The following is a 17,291-nucleotide window of genomic DNA, read 5'->3' as shown; positions in this document are numbered from 1 at the left end:
GGCATGGAAAAATATCTGTCTGTCTGGTTGTCTGTGTGTGTGTGTGTGTGTGTGTGTGTGTGTGTGTGTGTGTGTGTGTGTGTGTGTGTGTGTGAACAAAAATGTCTTGGTATTTGATGGGGACATTACTTTGGTGTCTAGTTGGGAAATTGTTCAAAGCAAAATGAATGCATCACAGATGTGTGATTTGGGTCAAAAATGTCATTTTTGGTCAAAAAACTTAAACTCAAAAACTACTGGGCAGATTGGTCTGAACTTTGATGGGAATATTCTTAGTAGTGTGTCCTGGCTGCAGTTTATCCTGTCTGTTATTCTAGTAAATAGAAAGTTATGAATTGAACAAGCAATGATAGCTGCAATAATTGTAGCCTTGGTTGGTGTGCAATAATTTTTATCTTTTTTTTTCACTTTATTTTGTGTTTTAAGATTTTTCTTTCCACTTTTTATTTTCTGTTTAAGGTTTGCAAAAAAGTCAAAATCGCTACAGTACAGTTACTGCAGTTATGAATATTAAACACAGTAATCAGCCATTCAAACAAAGTGTTACTGCAGTTAAGAATATTAAACACAGTAATCAGCCATTCAAACAAAGTGTTACTGCAGTTATGAATATTAAACACAGTAATCAGCCATTCAAACAAAGTGTTACTGCAGTTATGAATATTAAACACAGTAATCAGCCATTCAAACAAAGTGTTACTGCAGTTATGAATATTAAACACAGTAATCAGCCATTCAAACAAAGTGTTACTGCAGTTATGAATATTAAACACAGTAATCAGCCATTCAAACAAAGTGTTACTGCAGTTAAGAATATTAAACACAGTAATCAGCCATTCAAACAAAGTGTTACTGCAGTTAAGAATATTAAACACAGTAATCAGCCATTCAAACAAAGTGTTACTGCAGTTATGAATATTAAACACAGTAATCAGCCATTCAAACAAAGTGTTACTGCAGTTAAGAATATTAAACACAGTAATCAGCCATTCAAACAAAGTGTATATTTTATTAAATTTTAGAATTTTGATTTCATTTAGCTTGACTTAAGTCTTTGGAAATTAATTAAAATCTTGAATGAGCTCTACATCAAACTCTAATTAATTGGTCCTTGTCTCCTAGCCTCAGCTATCTGTCCACAATGTTCCATCTAAATCCGTCCATGATATACATGTATATTAGATGTCCTGTTCACATACCAATGATATCGTTGATAATAGTGCTAATGTCATAATAACTTGCCTGGGTTAGGCTACATTACTACTAAACAAATATCAACAACCATGAATAATGTACATGTACACTGGTGATTCATTGCTGGATCTGAAGGACACAACAATTTCTACTTGTCTGTATACATATTATCTACAACAAATGAGTATAAAAGTGACTATAAATGCCCAACCAGTTTTCTAGTTCTCTCTGTTTTTGCAGTGCAATAATAATAGTTCCATTCATATCAGGAGTAAGTTAGAATTTTGGACAAAGATGTTTAATATTTGTTCTTTTTTTGTAGAGTTGATATTACCATGTTTGATAAGTTATGTGAACCCAGTCATAGTCTAGAATTCTAAACTGGTACAGTACATTACGTTTTAAAAACTTCATTCCATTACAATACCCAGTCTAGTCAAGAGGCTTGTTTGAACACAGAAATCTGTGCTAACCCCAACCGTGTTCATATAAACAGGTTGACGTCATCGCATCCCCATGTGATTTTAGTTTAAACAGACTGGAGGTGGAGTCCTGGTTGGACATTTGCATATCAGTGCAGTCCTAGAGAGGTTTAATTTCCCACAATGCATGGTCAACAAACAAAATGGCGATCGCTTGTACTATGTATTTTTTGGAAGTAATATCAATGTCGATACATTAGTGTATTGATGAAAAAAACAATGATGTATGGTCTATGGTGGGTATTAAGAATGAAGTTTTTAAAACATAATGTACTGTACCAGTTCTAATAGAATTCTAGACTAGGTCTATGGTTATTCCAAAGAAAACATGAACGACAACATGCTAAATTCCTGCGACAGTCAAAACAGCTGTATCAAATGAATATTAATGAATGATGACGACAGCCTGTCAGTTTGTGATGGATTACATGGACATGTGCCCTTCGGCACTTCATTCACCACAGGAGACCCCCACAATTTAACACCTTTTACAAGCCTCATGACTAGACTGGGTATATGGAATGAAGTTTTTAAAACGCAATGTACTGTATCAGTTTAGAATTCTAGACTTGCCCAGTCACTGTGTTTGTCATCACAGTCTTTCTGTTTTATTAATATATATTGTTTGTCTCTGATAAAGCATAGTACTTTAATGGAAAAGTGGTCATTTACAGCCATTTTGTAGTGGTACTAATTTTTTGGAGATAATAACCATAGGCCTTGACCTTGTGCAGTCTACATCTATTTAATTGCCAAATTTGATATTGTTTTTAGATCATGTACATGTATCAAGGTAAAATGGGTGTGAAAATGATTGTCTTCCACAGCTGCCTTGTAATATCAAAATTCATGTTTTTCATCTTTCTTCATTAAACACAGCCGTGTCAGCTGAAAGTTCTTGTATATATCTATTTCTGAGTCATATATACCTTTTACATGTTCAGCAAAATTCACATTAATGATACCAATGGGTGGTTCATCAACCTGTGATATTTCTATTGCTAAGCTTGAAGAAATGATAGTGAAAAAACCATATCTACGGAGTGCTTGATCTGTATAAGAATAACCCAGATCACCATATTCCTTCTGAATAAGCCATGCAACAGGTTTCTTGTTGTCATCAAAAACTGCCAAATGTTTGTAGTATTCAAGAGTTTTGACAAAATTTGGTGTAAATGGGAGTGTGTTTTTCTCTTCCAATAATTGCACATGTTTACTAGACAGGGGTCCTACTATAAATCCCTGTGGTAGTGGGTTTGCTGAAAGTAGCTTTTTATGCTCGTTCTGTTGGTCAAAAATGAATGTTTTGTATTCCAGCTCAAATATTGGTTTATAATCCATTTGATCACATGCCACTTCCTTGATATTGTCTACCAAAGAAGTAGGAACAAGTTCAAATGTTGTGTAGTCTACTCTGCAGTCCACAACTCCATCCTGCTTCAGTAAAGTTGTAAGATTACCACCATCAGTAGAGTAGGCAAAGTATGTTGTGTTGTAGGGAGGTTTGTAGAAGTTGTTGGCTTTACAGACCACAGTTTTACAAAATTGAAATTGTTCATTATCTGTGTAGATGTTGAGATGTGGCCAAGTATTATTAGTTTGATGACTATTCTTTATCATGTAGTAGAGAGGGTTACATTCTGGACGCCATCTTGTTATGTACTTCAATAGTTCAGGTATTCTCTTTAGGGTCACTGAGTAAGCCATGGCTATCCTGTGAAGAGAAATTGTGCATTTGTGATTTATAGAGCAGAGGATGTGAAAACAATGGAATAACTGCTGCATTCTAAATGTGTATTGCTTGGTTAGTACCAAAGGTGTTATAGAGGTCAAATGTTTTGTGTTCATGTTCTGTAAATTTGTGATGTTTGCAAACATTGTGCAGTAGCTGACATCAACAACTGCAAATGTACATAGAGTGTTTGAATGTCCATAAAACAGTAAGTAGCTATTAAAAACCCAACCCAATCTAAGTGACTACATAAATTGGGTATTTGGAAAGGAAATTTTAATTGGTAAAACAACTGTACTTAAAGAAATGTGTAAAATGTTTGTTTTTGGACATATTATTATTATTATTATTATTTTTATTATTCTTTATTTCAGGCCAGCGGCCCATACAAATAAAAGAAAAGAAAAAGAAAACACTAAAATGTAACACTGAAGTGAAAGTCTAAAAAGTACAAAAAGCACTAGTAAAGAATTGACCTTGAGTGTTTCCAAAAGTTAGAATGGAAATAGGAATCAGAATGTACACAACTGTAAATAACAGTATTCTTGCTGTCCATTAAACGTTTACAAAATGTAAATAACAACTTACGTTGCAATGAAGTAAAATTAAGGATATTCCTAATTACAAATATTTAAAAATTAATCAAACTTCCACAACTTTTGCATATTCTGCAATTTATTGAGTTACAAACAAGGACTTTATGTATATGTTATTTCACATTGTTTTTCAATTAAAAAAACAAAGTAGTGTTATCAATTAAAATTGCAAATAAATCCCCCAATTCTAATCCATATGGCCACTTTACATGTAACTGACAAGTTTCTTTTTTGTCAAATTATGATGTAGCACTATCAACAAGCAATGAGCATACAAGAGTGTAGTAGTTCCTATACTATACAGTGTCATAATGATTTGCACATTGAGTTGTACAGCATATTCAAATCTTGCCTCAATATTTTGGTAATACTATGTGTACTATGTACATTTTTAGCACAACTCAACTGTAAGGTTCAGTAGTTCTATAGGCATGGCAAAGTGTCTGTCTGTGTGTGTAAACAACTTAAAGTCAAAAACCACTGTGCCGATTGCCATGATAGTTGATGGGTATATTTTCTTGGGTGTCTAGTTTGGAAATTGTTCAAATGAAAATGATCTTACCACTGGTGTGTGATTTGGGTTGAAAAATGTGATTTTTGGTCAAAAATTTAAACTTCAAAACTACTCAGCAGATTGATCTGAAATTTGGTTGGAACGTTCTTAGAGGTGTTTTAGATTAAGAATTGTTGATGACATGATGATTCCATCAGTGATATGCAAATTAGGTATAAAAATGTGTCTTCTGGTCAAAAATCTTTCATTCCAAAACTACTGAGCAGATTAGGCTGAACTTTGGTAGGAACATTGTTCAGGGTGTTTATATTTAGATTTGTTCATGATATGGTGATCCCATCAGTGATATGCAAATCAGGGCTAAATATGTGTCTTTATGGTCAAAAATCTATAATTCCAAAACTACTGAGCAGATTAGACTGAAATGTGGTGGGGGCGTTCTTAGGGGTGTGTAGATTAAGAATCATTCATGACATGATGATCCCATCAGTGATATGCAAATTAGGTCTAAAATGTTGTGCTACAACGCCATTGGCCATATTTTTTTCAACAAAACAGAAAAACACTTGTGGTCAGATTAGATAAAAGTGAACTGTGGCATGTAATAATTCAGATCATTATAAAGAGGTGGATTATAATGAATTTGAATTCCTCCAAAAGCACTCAGGTGGTGTTATGTAAAGTATGAGTGTTTGAATTTTAAGATCCACTCATAAACCCAGTGCCCAAGGGGGTCTCATTCAGATGAACTCTAAGGTGTATGGTCCATAATGTAATGTTGTGAGTTGAAGGTCCACAATGTAATGTTGTGAGTTGAAGGTCCATAATGTAATGTTGTGAGTTGAAATCTAAGTACAAAGGTATGTACTCTACGTAGGAATGTAAAAATTAATAAATACAGTCCGTAATTATCAATCAATCAATTAGTATAATCTATGACATTTTGAATGACACTTCTTTAGCACAAGGCATAGGCAAGATAATTGTGGGCCATGTGCTGATGAATACCTATGTACTGTACAATAGAACGATATACGGTACTCCAAGACATATATGGATACAATGCAAACTCAGATATTCATGTGTGTCATTCTAAATCTGTTTGTTAATTAGTGATTCCTGACAGAAAGAAAGAACACTTAGATTGTACCTCTTTTAGATCAGACACAGGAATCTGTTATCCTTACAGGTTGGTCTTGTATGTGTCCTCACTGTTTGTTCAGTCAGGTTCAGCAGAGAACAAAGTCCTGACCTAATTTGTAAACAGCAGTATGTTACAATGGCAGGTCAATCTGATCTGCACTCTCCTTTGCTGACATTTGACCTGTGTACTAAATATGAGGTTCGTGCACATGTACATTGTACATGTAGGATAGCAATTGGCTGACTGGGAGGAGGGAGGGGTCAAGTCAAAAACTGTGGGGCCGATAGCCTTGGTATTTGATGAGGACATTACTTAGGGCGTGTAGATGGAAAATTTCTCAAATGAAAATGATGGCATCATAGGTGGGGTAAAAAAAAACATTGTTTCAAAATGTATGTAAATGTGGCAAGCAACAAACCATGCCCATAGCAACAGCCATATGAAACAACAGCCATATGATGATGTATATTGCAAAGATAACATCAGGGATTCATAGACAAAAGAACAAACATTCAAAAACTTTATGCAAATATGTCTAGCAACATGACCACACCCATAGCAACAGCTAAATGATCACATTGCAAAGATAACATCAGGGATTCATAGACAAAAGAACAAACATTCAAAAAAATGTATGCAAATATGAATAGGCAACTGGATAATCATTCAGCAAATGAAAAACAATACATTTTGTATCTTGTGTGGATCAGCATGTGGATAAACACTTTTAAAAACTACAGTTGTGCTACAATGCCATTGGTGCTATTTTTACTCAATGGCAGTCATATTTGTAGTGAACAATCATGATTTACATGTACCAATTAACTCAAAAACGTACATGTAAAGACTCCATTCAAGTGTCTACCCCCTATTGCCAGGTTTAAACTTTCTTTTGAGACATTGCCCTTTGTCCTTGATGTTGATCGTTAATTATCGAACTTAAGCAGTGTCCTGCATTATCAGAAACTAAATACAGTATAGTATTTATTTGTTGCCACCAATTTCTTTTAACTCAAGTCTCCATTCAGTCACATACATGTAGAAGTAAAGTATTGGCGGGGGGGGGGGGGGGGGGGGAGTGTTTTCAATTGTTAAATGTTTACATATAGTTGAGGTTTGTGATTGGGTTGATGATATTCAAATTCAGTTATTAATTGTGATTTCTGGCAAAAGATCCAAACCAACTGGGTTGACTCCTCTTAAATTTGTGTATGATGTTATAGAAATTTCTACAACAGGTCCATGTAACTATACAATGTTACTGATAGGAAGAAAATCTTGGCTGTACTACATCATCATCATTGAATTGTAATTGCCAATGTGATGTTAAGAATCTACAATATTGTACAATATCATTCTGATGAACAGTATACCCCTATAGTAATACTATATGGATAGACAAGTTAAGTATAAGTTAAACTGTCTTGACGCCCAATCAGGTTTGAAATGTTTTCAAAGTTGTAATGTTGTAAATTGATGTATCTTCTGGTAATAATACACTGAAATACAAGACAGTATAAGTTCCAAGTGTTAGACAAGTCTGAATGAGTATTACTAGACTTTGATCTTTTGTTATCAATTTGTAAAACCTGTGACTGAATCTTTAGATTTTTGAGTAAACATGTCCATGAAATTGGTGTTTTTCTTCTTTCTTCTTTAAGCACAGCCTTGTCATCTCAAAATCCTTGTATTTGACCATTCCTGTTTTGTATACAGCTTTGGCAGGAGGAATAAGGCCAACATTAATGATACCAATGGGTGGTTCATCAGCCTGTGATATTTCCAACCCTAAGCTTGTGGCAATGATAGTAAAAAAATCATATCTACGGAATACTGGATCTGTGTAAGCATAGCCCAGATCACCATATTCCTTCTGTATGAGCCATGCAACAGGTTTCTTTTTTTCATCAAAAACTGCCAAATGTTTGTAGTATTCAAGAGTTTTCGCAAAAGTTGGTGTAAATGGGAGTGTGTTTTTCTCTTCCAGTAATTTTACATGTTCAACAGACAATGGTGCTAGAGTAAAGCCCTCTGGTAGACACTTTGGTGGATGGGGTAAATGTGAAAATGTTTCCTTGCCTCCTGTATTTGCAAGAAACAAGTTGATTTTAACCTCAAATATTGGTTTATAATCCATTTGATCATATGTCACGTCCTTGATATTGTCCACCAAAGAAGTAGGAACAAGTTCAAATGTTGTGTAGTCTTCTTTCCGGTCCATAACACCATTCTGCTTCAGTAAAGTTGTAAGACTACCGGCATCAGTAGAGTAGGCAAAGTATGTTGTGTTGTAGGGAGGTTTGTAGAAGTTGTTGGCTTTACAGACCACACTTTTACAAAATTGAAATTGTTCATTATCTGTGTAGATGTTGAGATGTGGCCAAGTATTATTGGTTTGATGACTATTCTTTATCATGTAGTAGAGAGGGTTACATTCTGGACGCCATCTTGTTATGTACTTCAATAGTTCAGGTATTCTCTTTAAGGTCACTGAGTAAGCCATGGTCCTGTGAATTTAAGACATATGCTTTGTATCATGAAGTCATTATAGAACAGAGAGAAGAAAATAATAAGTAACATATCGAAATGGCAATCCTAAATAACACTGTGCAGTAATATGATAGAACCCAATGATGCATGGGTGTGGTATGGATTAACATTAAAAAAATGAACACTTTTATATGCCAAGCAACAAAACCATGCCCATGACAACCAAATTATGGTTTATATGACATATAACAACAGAGATTAGGCAAGTGAGACATTCTAAAGATAGTGAAATGATTAATAATAATATGTTTATTATCACTACAGGCCACAGGCCTACGTGACCAAAAAATAATTTAATACATCAAGCAGAAAGAGTGTAATGACATTAGCTGGAATAGAATTCCTCTCTTAAGTACATTGCTTTGTATATAAATTTACCAAGGTTTCTTAGTAATATTGCAGACTGCACATTCATTAAATTGAAAAACTTTTGACGTGTAGGAAATATCCAGTAATACTGAGGTAGTAAAGCTTCCCTCACTGTTTGATACAAAGGGCATACTAGTAGAAAATGAAATTCATCTTCTATACCCTCTGAACATACTTCACATATTCTCTCAGTAACATCTAAGCCGCTGTGACGACCTTCCTGTATACGTAACTTATGACTCCCACATCGAATCCTCGCTAATGCATGTCTGTATCTTACATCTGAAAGCTGCAACAAATATTTTTCTGGTTCTAATACGCTCTTGAAATTACAGTATGTATTTAAAGACTCCTTGGAGCAAACATCAGAAAACCAATTTTGCTTATAAATATCAGATACGCGCTGACTGAACTCCGTTACGAAAGAAATAGTGTCTCCCACTCCCTGTGACACCCAAACTATACCAAAACTGTAGTATTGCAAAATATTTTTTACTTCTGTTGCCCAAGACGTGTGACCACTTTCGTCAATTTTCAGCATCAATTTATAAGCATGTTTGGCAACTCTGTTATCGGGGAGTTCAGTAAGACGTAGCCAGTACTTTATACATCTCGTCAATGATTTTACAAAAATTGGCGTTCTGCCACAATCCCCAAGTACCGCTTCATTTGTAGTGTTTTGTCGCACTCCAAGAAAATGTTTACAATATTTAAGTTGTACCATTTCAATTTGCATAAACTGCTGAAATCCCCAAAGCTCAGAACCATACAAAAGAATAGGCAAGATTAGACTATCAAACAATTTAAAATAAACCTCATGGGTTATAACGCCAACTTTACGCTCAAAACTAAATATAGAAAACATTGCTTTACGGGCCTGATCAGCTAGATTACTAACTGCCTTAGACCACTTATTTCTACATGATAACAACAGTCCTAAATAGTTATAGTAGCTAACCACCTCGATACTCGTACCATTTAAATGCCATTTTTCGTTCCTTGAACTATGACCTCCCTTTCGAAATGTTACCACCTTTGTTTTCTTAAAGTTTGCTTTAAGTTTCCACTTGTCACAGAATTGGCCCAGACAGTTAATCAAACGCTGCAAACCCACAACTGTGTCAGCAAATATCACAACGTCATCTGCATAAAGCAGGACAAATAAATCAAACATGTCTTGTGTAAGCTGCACCTCCTTAAATCCTGCTTTTGTAATTATTTGGTAAAGTTCATCGATGAAAAGAGAAAAAAGTACAGGGCTTAGTACGCTTCCTTGTCTAACTCCGATACCACAATTGAAATACTCTGAAATCCCCCTATCCAATTTAACACATGACTTCACATCATCGTACATGGACTTGATGATATTAAACATTTTACCCGAAAGACCAATTGATTGTAGTTTAACGAAAAGATAATGGTAATTAACAGAATCGAAAGCCTTAGCGAAATCAACAAATAAACAGAAGAATTTACCTCTGCGTCTACGCAGATAGTTTTGAATTATGGCATACAGTGTGAAAATATTATCCATAGTAGAGAAACCCTTTCTAAAACCACTCTGACAACTGGAGATAGACCCGATGTCTTCAGCCCAAACGTACAATCTCTTATTCAAAATGGCACAGAACACTTTCCCAAACACAGCTAATAAAGTTATACCCCTGTAATTATTCGGATCAGACCTGACACCTTTTTTATACAGTGGTATGATAACCCCTCTACACCACCCCTCAGGAAAGACTCCAGTTTCAAAAATGTCGTTGAATAAATCACTCATTAACGGCAATAGCCTGTTGACAGTACATTTATAAAACTCTGAAGGTATACCATCTGGACCCGGAGCTTTCCCCTTTTGTGAAATGATTAATTATTTTGCAAAGGCATTAACATTAATGATGAATTGGCATAAACATTTAAAGAAATAATGCAAACTGTACTGTTGTGTTACAATGCCAAGATTAGTGCTATTTTGTGAGAAATAAAACAACACACAAACAAAAATCGATAAACACGACTTGTTTTCATTTTCACCTAAATAAGATGTAACATTTTAAAACACCATGATGAACCCTACAGAGAATTTATGATATGCTGTGTGTGTCTTTCAGTATTATATCTGATATTATAAATAAACATTGGAAGTCATTGTTGAGATATATTATCTACATGTAGGTGTTATACAAATAAACAACAACATATGTGACAAGTAAATTCACAGCATGGCACATGGCTCATCATTTAGTGAGGTGAATTAGTCTGCCCTTAGTTGTAATACAAGCACATGACTATATCTTTACTATATAAGAACCAAATTACATGTAACATTACATGACAATTGATCTAAGCTTGTAGTTTAATTCTGGTAATAGTTATCAATGAGGGAATGCAGTTATTGTGATTTCATGTCCCTGTTATTCAAATATTGTGAGTTATATTTGTGTTGCAACAAGGTTATGAACTGTATATCAGTGCACAGTGTCCATGTAGGTATACATGCAGTACAAGGTACAGTATGTGACACATGTAATGACCAGCTGGGAATGAAATTGATGGCTCCCAATCCCTGTAGCTGTGGGTATATAGTAGAAATGTAGATTTGTTAAATTATTGAAATCATATTATTTATCAACTTACCTCTTATAAGATCATCACAGGGTAAACTGAAATAAGAGATGAGTAAATCAACACCTACAGCAGTGTGTATGCCCACAAAGTCCACCAGTCAGTAACTGACAGGTTTACAAGGGTATGTTTGGGATGACCTATGACCTATGAACTTTGACTTACTTTGATATTTGTATTACTGTTGACTAAAACTAAGAAGAGGTTGTTGAGGAATTAGAATGCTAATGTAAATGAAAGAGTACTGTTAAACCAGTGAAAAAAAGATCTCTTTTGAAAAATGTACAACATACATGCATGTACAATGTATTGTAGCATAGACAAAGTGTGATGTCCTGTAGGGTGTGCCTATATACAATACAGTGTACAAGTAATTATGAACACATTGTTATGCAAAATAGCCATTCTCTGATGTAATACAAAAGAACTTGGCACTTTAGTCTTTTAAAGAAATTGTGTGTGTTCTTAGTCATCATTTCCCTCAGAGACCATGACAAAATTATTGATGGATAAATAGCATACAATTAACACATGCATGTAGATGTGTTCAACAAACAATGTCTCAGCTCAGATAGTGACTGGTAAGTTATTTTGTTTATGGGTATACTGAGTTTCTATATGTGGGTACTTTTTGTTAAGTTACATGTAAAATGTACCTATCTTACTGAAGTGCTCTTGAACTCAGTATCCATCACTATTGGCAGAACTCAGTTCAGGTATTGAGGTGAATAATACAATTCAATGATGGAATTTGTTAATATAATATTATAAATATATAGATATACCCTGTACTAGTGTTATAAAGGTACATGTATTGAAAAGGTTATAAAGGAAGACATCCCATCTAAATTAACACAAACAAAATACAATTTACCCTCGGTAAATCGTCAGTTACAGACTGAAACAAATCTAATGTAAACATAAACTCTTCCAATGTGATAAATGAACAAAATCTCAACAAGACTGGGATAAATATCATGATGCAAAGAGACAAACACAAAAGAACATAAGAAAGGCACACTGGAACTATGTGAATGACATAATGGGAGAAGGAAACAATTAAAGCTGGAAATATATCAAAGCAAAGAGAAAGCATAATATTGGCATAGCAGGTATCACAAACATAATTGTATACTGCATCAAAACTATTTAAGATTATACAACCAATTTCAGTCTGTGTTTACAAGGGAGGATACAAATGAAAATTTATCACAACTGCATTCCTACTAGTCCCCCAGGTCACGGTCTTCCAGCTGTTGCTCTTTTTATGTCATATAAATGACCCAGCTGCCACTAAGGGTAAAGTCTCAAGTGAGGCTGTTCACTGACGTTTGTCTCTTCTATAGATAAATATAAAGGAACTCAGATGACCATGTTCAACCACAACATCACTTCACAGCTTTAGAAAAATGGGCTCAAGATTGGGGCATGCATTTCAATGTAACAAAGTGTTACTTTATGTCAATATCTAGATGTAAATCACCATTAGTGTATCAGTATTCATTAAATCACCATATCATTGAAAAAGTATCTGAAAACCCATATCTTGTAATAACCTGATTATTAACCATCAGTGACACACTGAAATGGAATACTCACATCTCCAATTAAGTCTCAAACTGTGCTTCCCCATCTTGGGTTTTATCTGTCGAAACCTAAGATATTGCCATAAAAATCTCAAAGAAATGGCATATACTGGTACTACACTAGTGAGATCAGTGATGGACTACTCCTCAGTTGTGTTGGACCCACACCTAAAATTAGACAGCACCAAGCTTGAAAACACGTTTTGTGAAAAATAACTACCATAGGGACAGCAGTGTTACTTCTATGCTCAAAGACCTGAAATGGAAACCTCTGTCAGACCAGCACCTCCTCTTACTTTTCAAGGTTAACAATGGCCTGGTAGCTATCCCTCTGACTTTTAGACCATCCAGAAATAGACACACTAAAACCCTCATCATACCAAGTTGTAAAACCGAAATGTACATATTCATTCATACCAAGGACCATAAAAGATTGGAATGCACTACCAGAGTCCACTGTAATGTGTAAATCACCAGAACAATTTAAGTCTGCATTGTCATAACTCTGTGATCTGCATGATTAAAAACTAACAAAGTGCACACATCCCCCTGGAGGATTTTTGCTTAAACAGTCTCCAGTATTCAAACAGATACAGATACAGATACAGATACAGATACAGACAGATAAGCATGCATCTGCTGTGCTAACAATTACCAGAAGGGGATTTGATACTAATGAAGGCATGCATCAACATAAACATATACTAGCATAATTTAAGTGCATGTGTGTGTGTGTTTGTGTGTGTGTACACAAAAATGCATGTAAGTAATTGGCCCAAAACTGACCAAGTACAGGCAGAGTTACGAGCTCGCAAGTCTCAAGTACGAGTGACGTCTGAACGTATATATACGGGTGACATAACGAGCTCGTATGTCTGAAATACGAGTGACGTCATGTAATTACTGCCCGGGGAAGAAAGAAAGCGCCCGGGAGCAAACTAGAGGGTAAACGGAACAAAATTTGTGTAGGTGCAGGTTTTTCAGCCTGAAATTTTGTAGCTGGTGACGTCCATAGCCATTGCATGATTCATTGATACGGGATTCAGTGAGTTACTGCCCGGGGAAAATCCAAACGTCAAATCGATATCAAAAGTCGATTTGTGATTGAACTAGAATGTTAAGAACCCTATCTAACCTAACTTGTGGCCGCACAAGTCTTGTTTTATCGTTTTTAGGCTAACAATCCCTTCGTTCACCTAGACCTTCCATGCCTAGACTCAGTACAATGTACATTTTATCTGCGCCATCTTTTGAGTCCTGGGACATATCATTCTGTTGAAGGGTGTGTGGCTATAATAACGATCCCGCCTTCCAAGTTTTTTTATGTAAGTGACAAATGATCTGACAAATAATAAGGAATATATTATCGTCATGATATGTGTGACTGATTGTTTCATTATGAAAATAAATTTCCTAACCAATCCTGCCAACACAACGTAACGGCGTTTGCGAACATAAGCCGTATTGGTAAGTGGCATAAATCGAGCGCCCGGAGAAAATTGCGTTACCAAACCACCGCTCACATTAATCACACTAAGTTCAGAGCCGATTATACTTCCAAGTTACGAGTGAATACAACATAACATATGCCTAAACGTTAGCTTACCTAGAATTTTTTTCACATCAATGATAAGAGAATGTCATTATTATTACATTTAATTTACAACAACCAAATATTCGCCACATACTCGCGGAATACGACAAGCGTGAGTCCTCTGCGTACTCATCGAAAATTAGTCCAACTACAAGAGTATGACGTCACCCGTATATGGAAATTATGAGTTCAGACGTCACTCGTACTTGAGACTTACGAGCTCGTAACTCTGCCCGTACTTGGTCAGTTTTGGGCGAATTACATACCTCCAAAAATGTACAAGTTGGTGTGGGGGGGGGGGGGGGGGGACGACAGAATTAATCATCTTTTTTCCGACTTGTAGTTTTTTTGTGTGCAAACAAATACCCTCTCCCATCCATCCCACCTCCATCCACACCCCCAGTAGAAAGAAGATAAAGGGTAAAGTATTTATACCCAAGTGCTATCATGGATTAACACATTGCAGTCCACGAATGAATCTACAAAATGCAAGGAAACTATTTGAATGGGTTCCCAAATCATCAAAAACTACAAAAATGCACATTTGTTTGCAAAATAGTCAAGAATATGATCTACGTTATATATCATCATGGAATGTTTGAGAATCAGAATATGGGACTGAACCCATTCATAAAATGTACTCTGAATAGCGCCCTCAGTGATCAAATTAATTTGCTGATAGCCAGATGTGGAATATATATATGAGTGCAAAAGTAACAAGTATTAAAGTCCTTATCAAGAAGTATAATCCTTAACATTTTGATATAACATCCTTTCACAAAAGGCTATAAGGTAAGATATATGAAGTACCTAACATATACCTGTATGCCAAAATAGAACGATACACCACATGTTTAATTACATGGTATTAAATAATGCATAGAAAGATCTAAGAATCATGCACACCAAAAAGAACCAAAATATTCTCCCTGAAAGGTAGAATAAGCATAGTTAGATGGTAGGGAAAGATGTAAATAATTTATTCATTCCCATTGGGTTCCAGCGTAATTTCCCCCTCCTTCAATCTCACTGATTTTCACAACCAGAAACCTTATAAAGTCTTGAAATATAGACATATCTGAAACAGATTGATCTGAATTGCAAAGTTGAGTTAATGACCGGACACATCCATTACATACTCACTTCCAGAAGCTTCTCTCTGGACGTCGTTACAGGGTTCCATTTTCAAAAAAGAACTTGTTTAAAAAATCATTCTTACCATCAGCAGTGGCCATTTTGAACACAATGTGACAGCTTCAAGTGAACGTTTATGTCATTATGTAAATATACTATTTCTGTTTTCATTGCTGTGAATTATGTGTATTTTTGTAACATTTGCTGACGAGCCTGAAGACAATTTTCTGTGTTTTTATATGCAGACAATAAAGTTTTGAATTGAATTGAATTGAATTGAATTTAGTATAAACAGATGTAGCTATATCATCACCATCAATCCTTAGTAAATTGTTAAGAATACTGATACTAGTAGTTACATATGTAAATTGAATAGCAGGATAAAAGTATACGTACTCAATATCAGATGTAAAGTGAATGCCTTCAGTAAGGACAAACCTTAAATTGTTGTGATTTCATATTTCCTGTTGAAAAGAAAAAATTGCAATATCAGACATGACATAGTATATCAATTTAAGTTGACTTACAAATTAAAACATAGTTTTTGAACTCCAGTCAACACATTGTACATACTTATTTTCAAGTAGTTGTAACTTTCAATAGAGGCCATGATATTATAGTGTGCAAAGTCAGAACTTTGCCAGTACCTACGTGATAATTTATTTAACATGTTTCAGAGTAGAATAATGTAAATGGTTCTTCATGTGGTATAACAAACAAAATATCATGGCTTTCTAGATAATACACGTAATAAATGTAAATAAATAAGAAATTTTATGACATCTGTACAAGTCAGGTGTTCATCAGTGCCATTCACACAATTATTATGACTAACATTTTCCATTGGTTAGATGGGTGCATATTGTATGATGGCAGTTTTGACAACATTTTTAGGCATATTTTGAAAACATTTATTGATTATATTATTAAAATACACAATAAAATATCTTTGTATAAGTTAACAGTTGCAAGTTTAATGAAAATATTGAATGGTTTGACCACACCTCCAAAGTATGTGATTTATGACTGTAAATTGACTCATTGACACACTATTCATCCACTGTGAGGATATCCATTCAAGCATGACATGACAGAACAGAGTTCAAAGGCTGTTGTTTGGAATCACTGTAAACAAGACATTTCATAAATACTAGTATCTATACATGTATGGTGTTTTGTAAGATGTCAAACTGTTGATATGACTACAGTCAGCTATGAATACACTCCTTTGCCATTTTCAGGTACTAGTATACAAACATATACTATATTTCTGATTTACTATGTACCAATCAGTATCAGGAACAATACCTTAAAGTCTTTAGTAAGTCTAGTCAAACATGATGTGACAGTCTGATACGATTGTTCATAAATTATCGTCAGATTATGTCGTTTTTATAAAGAAGGAATAATTTATCACTCAGTAATTTCTAGATTCATGAACATAATTGAATTTTTATCATGCTCCAGTTTGTAAACTATTAATATGGTAATTATCTAGCTGATAAGTAGCTACTTTTATGAAATTAACGGAAGTAAGTCATAAACAACAAGACTTGACTACTGTTATTATTGCTTTCACCCAATCTCCACTATGAATTAATAATTTTATACTATGGTCCATTATAATTATTATAGGTTTTAATCCTACAATGAATACTTCCATTATTAGGTTTACAGAAAATTGAAATTATAACAACTATGAAATATTTTCTAAAAAATAACAGACATGGTACACTATAGAATCAAGATCTTTTACTAAAGGGTGTACAGT

General features: G+C 34.7%; 1 protein-coding gene across 2 annotated transcripts in view; it reads left to right on the top strand.

Annotated features, from left to right (window-relative positions):
• The window catches only part of LOC144435075 (transmembrane channel-like protein 5), an 84,344-nt gene that overhangs the window by 33,482 nt on the left and 33,571 nt on the right, over window positions 1–17,291 (top strand). Inside the window, exon 1 of one of the 2 annotated variants that reach the window (XM_078123623.1) lies at window positions 16,641–16,761. The exons of the other annotated variant lie outside the window; for it this stretch is intronic. Within the exon in view, the coding sequence (XP_077979749.1) occupies window positions 16,719–16,761 (43 nt within the window). The 5' untranslated portion in view covers window positions 16,641–16,718. Of the gene's footprint in view, window positions 1–16,640; window positions 16,762–17,291 lie in introns of those variants that run through there. 2 annotated transcript variants of the gene reach the window in all.

This window comes from Glandiceps talaboti, chromosome 5, assembly GCF_964340395.1.
Source record: "Glandiceps talaboti chromosome 5, keGlaTala1.1, whole genome shotgun sequence".
In the NCBI taxonomy this organism is placed as follows: Eukaryota; Metazoa; Hemichordata; class Enteropneusta; family Spengelidae; genus Glandiceps; species Glandiceps talaboti.
The sequence above is the reverse complement of the archived record's forward strand: the minus strand, read 5'-3'. Positions and strand labels throughout refer to the sequence as shown.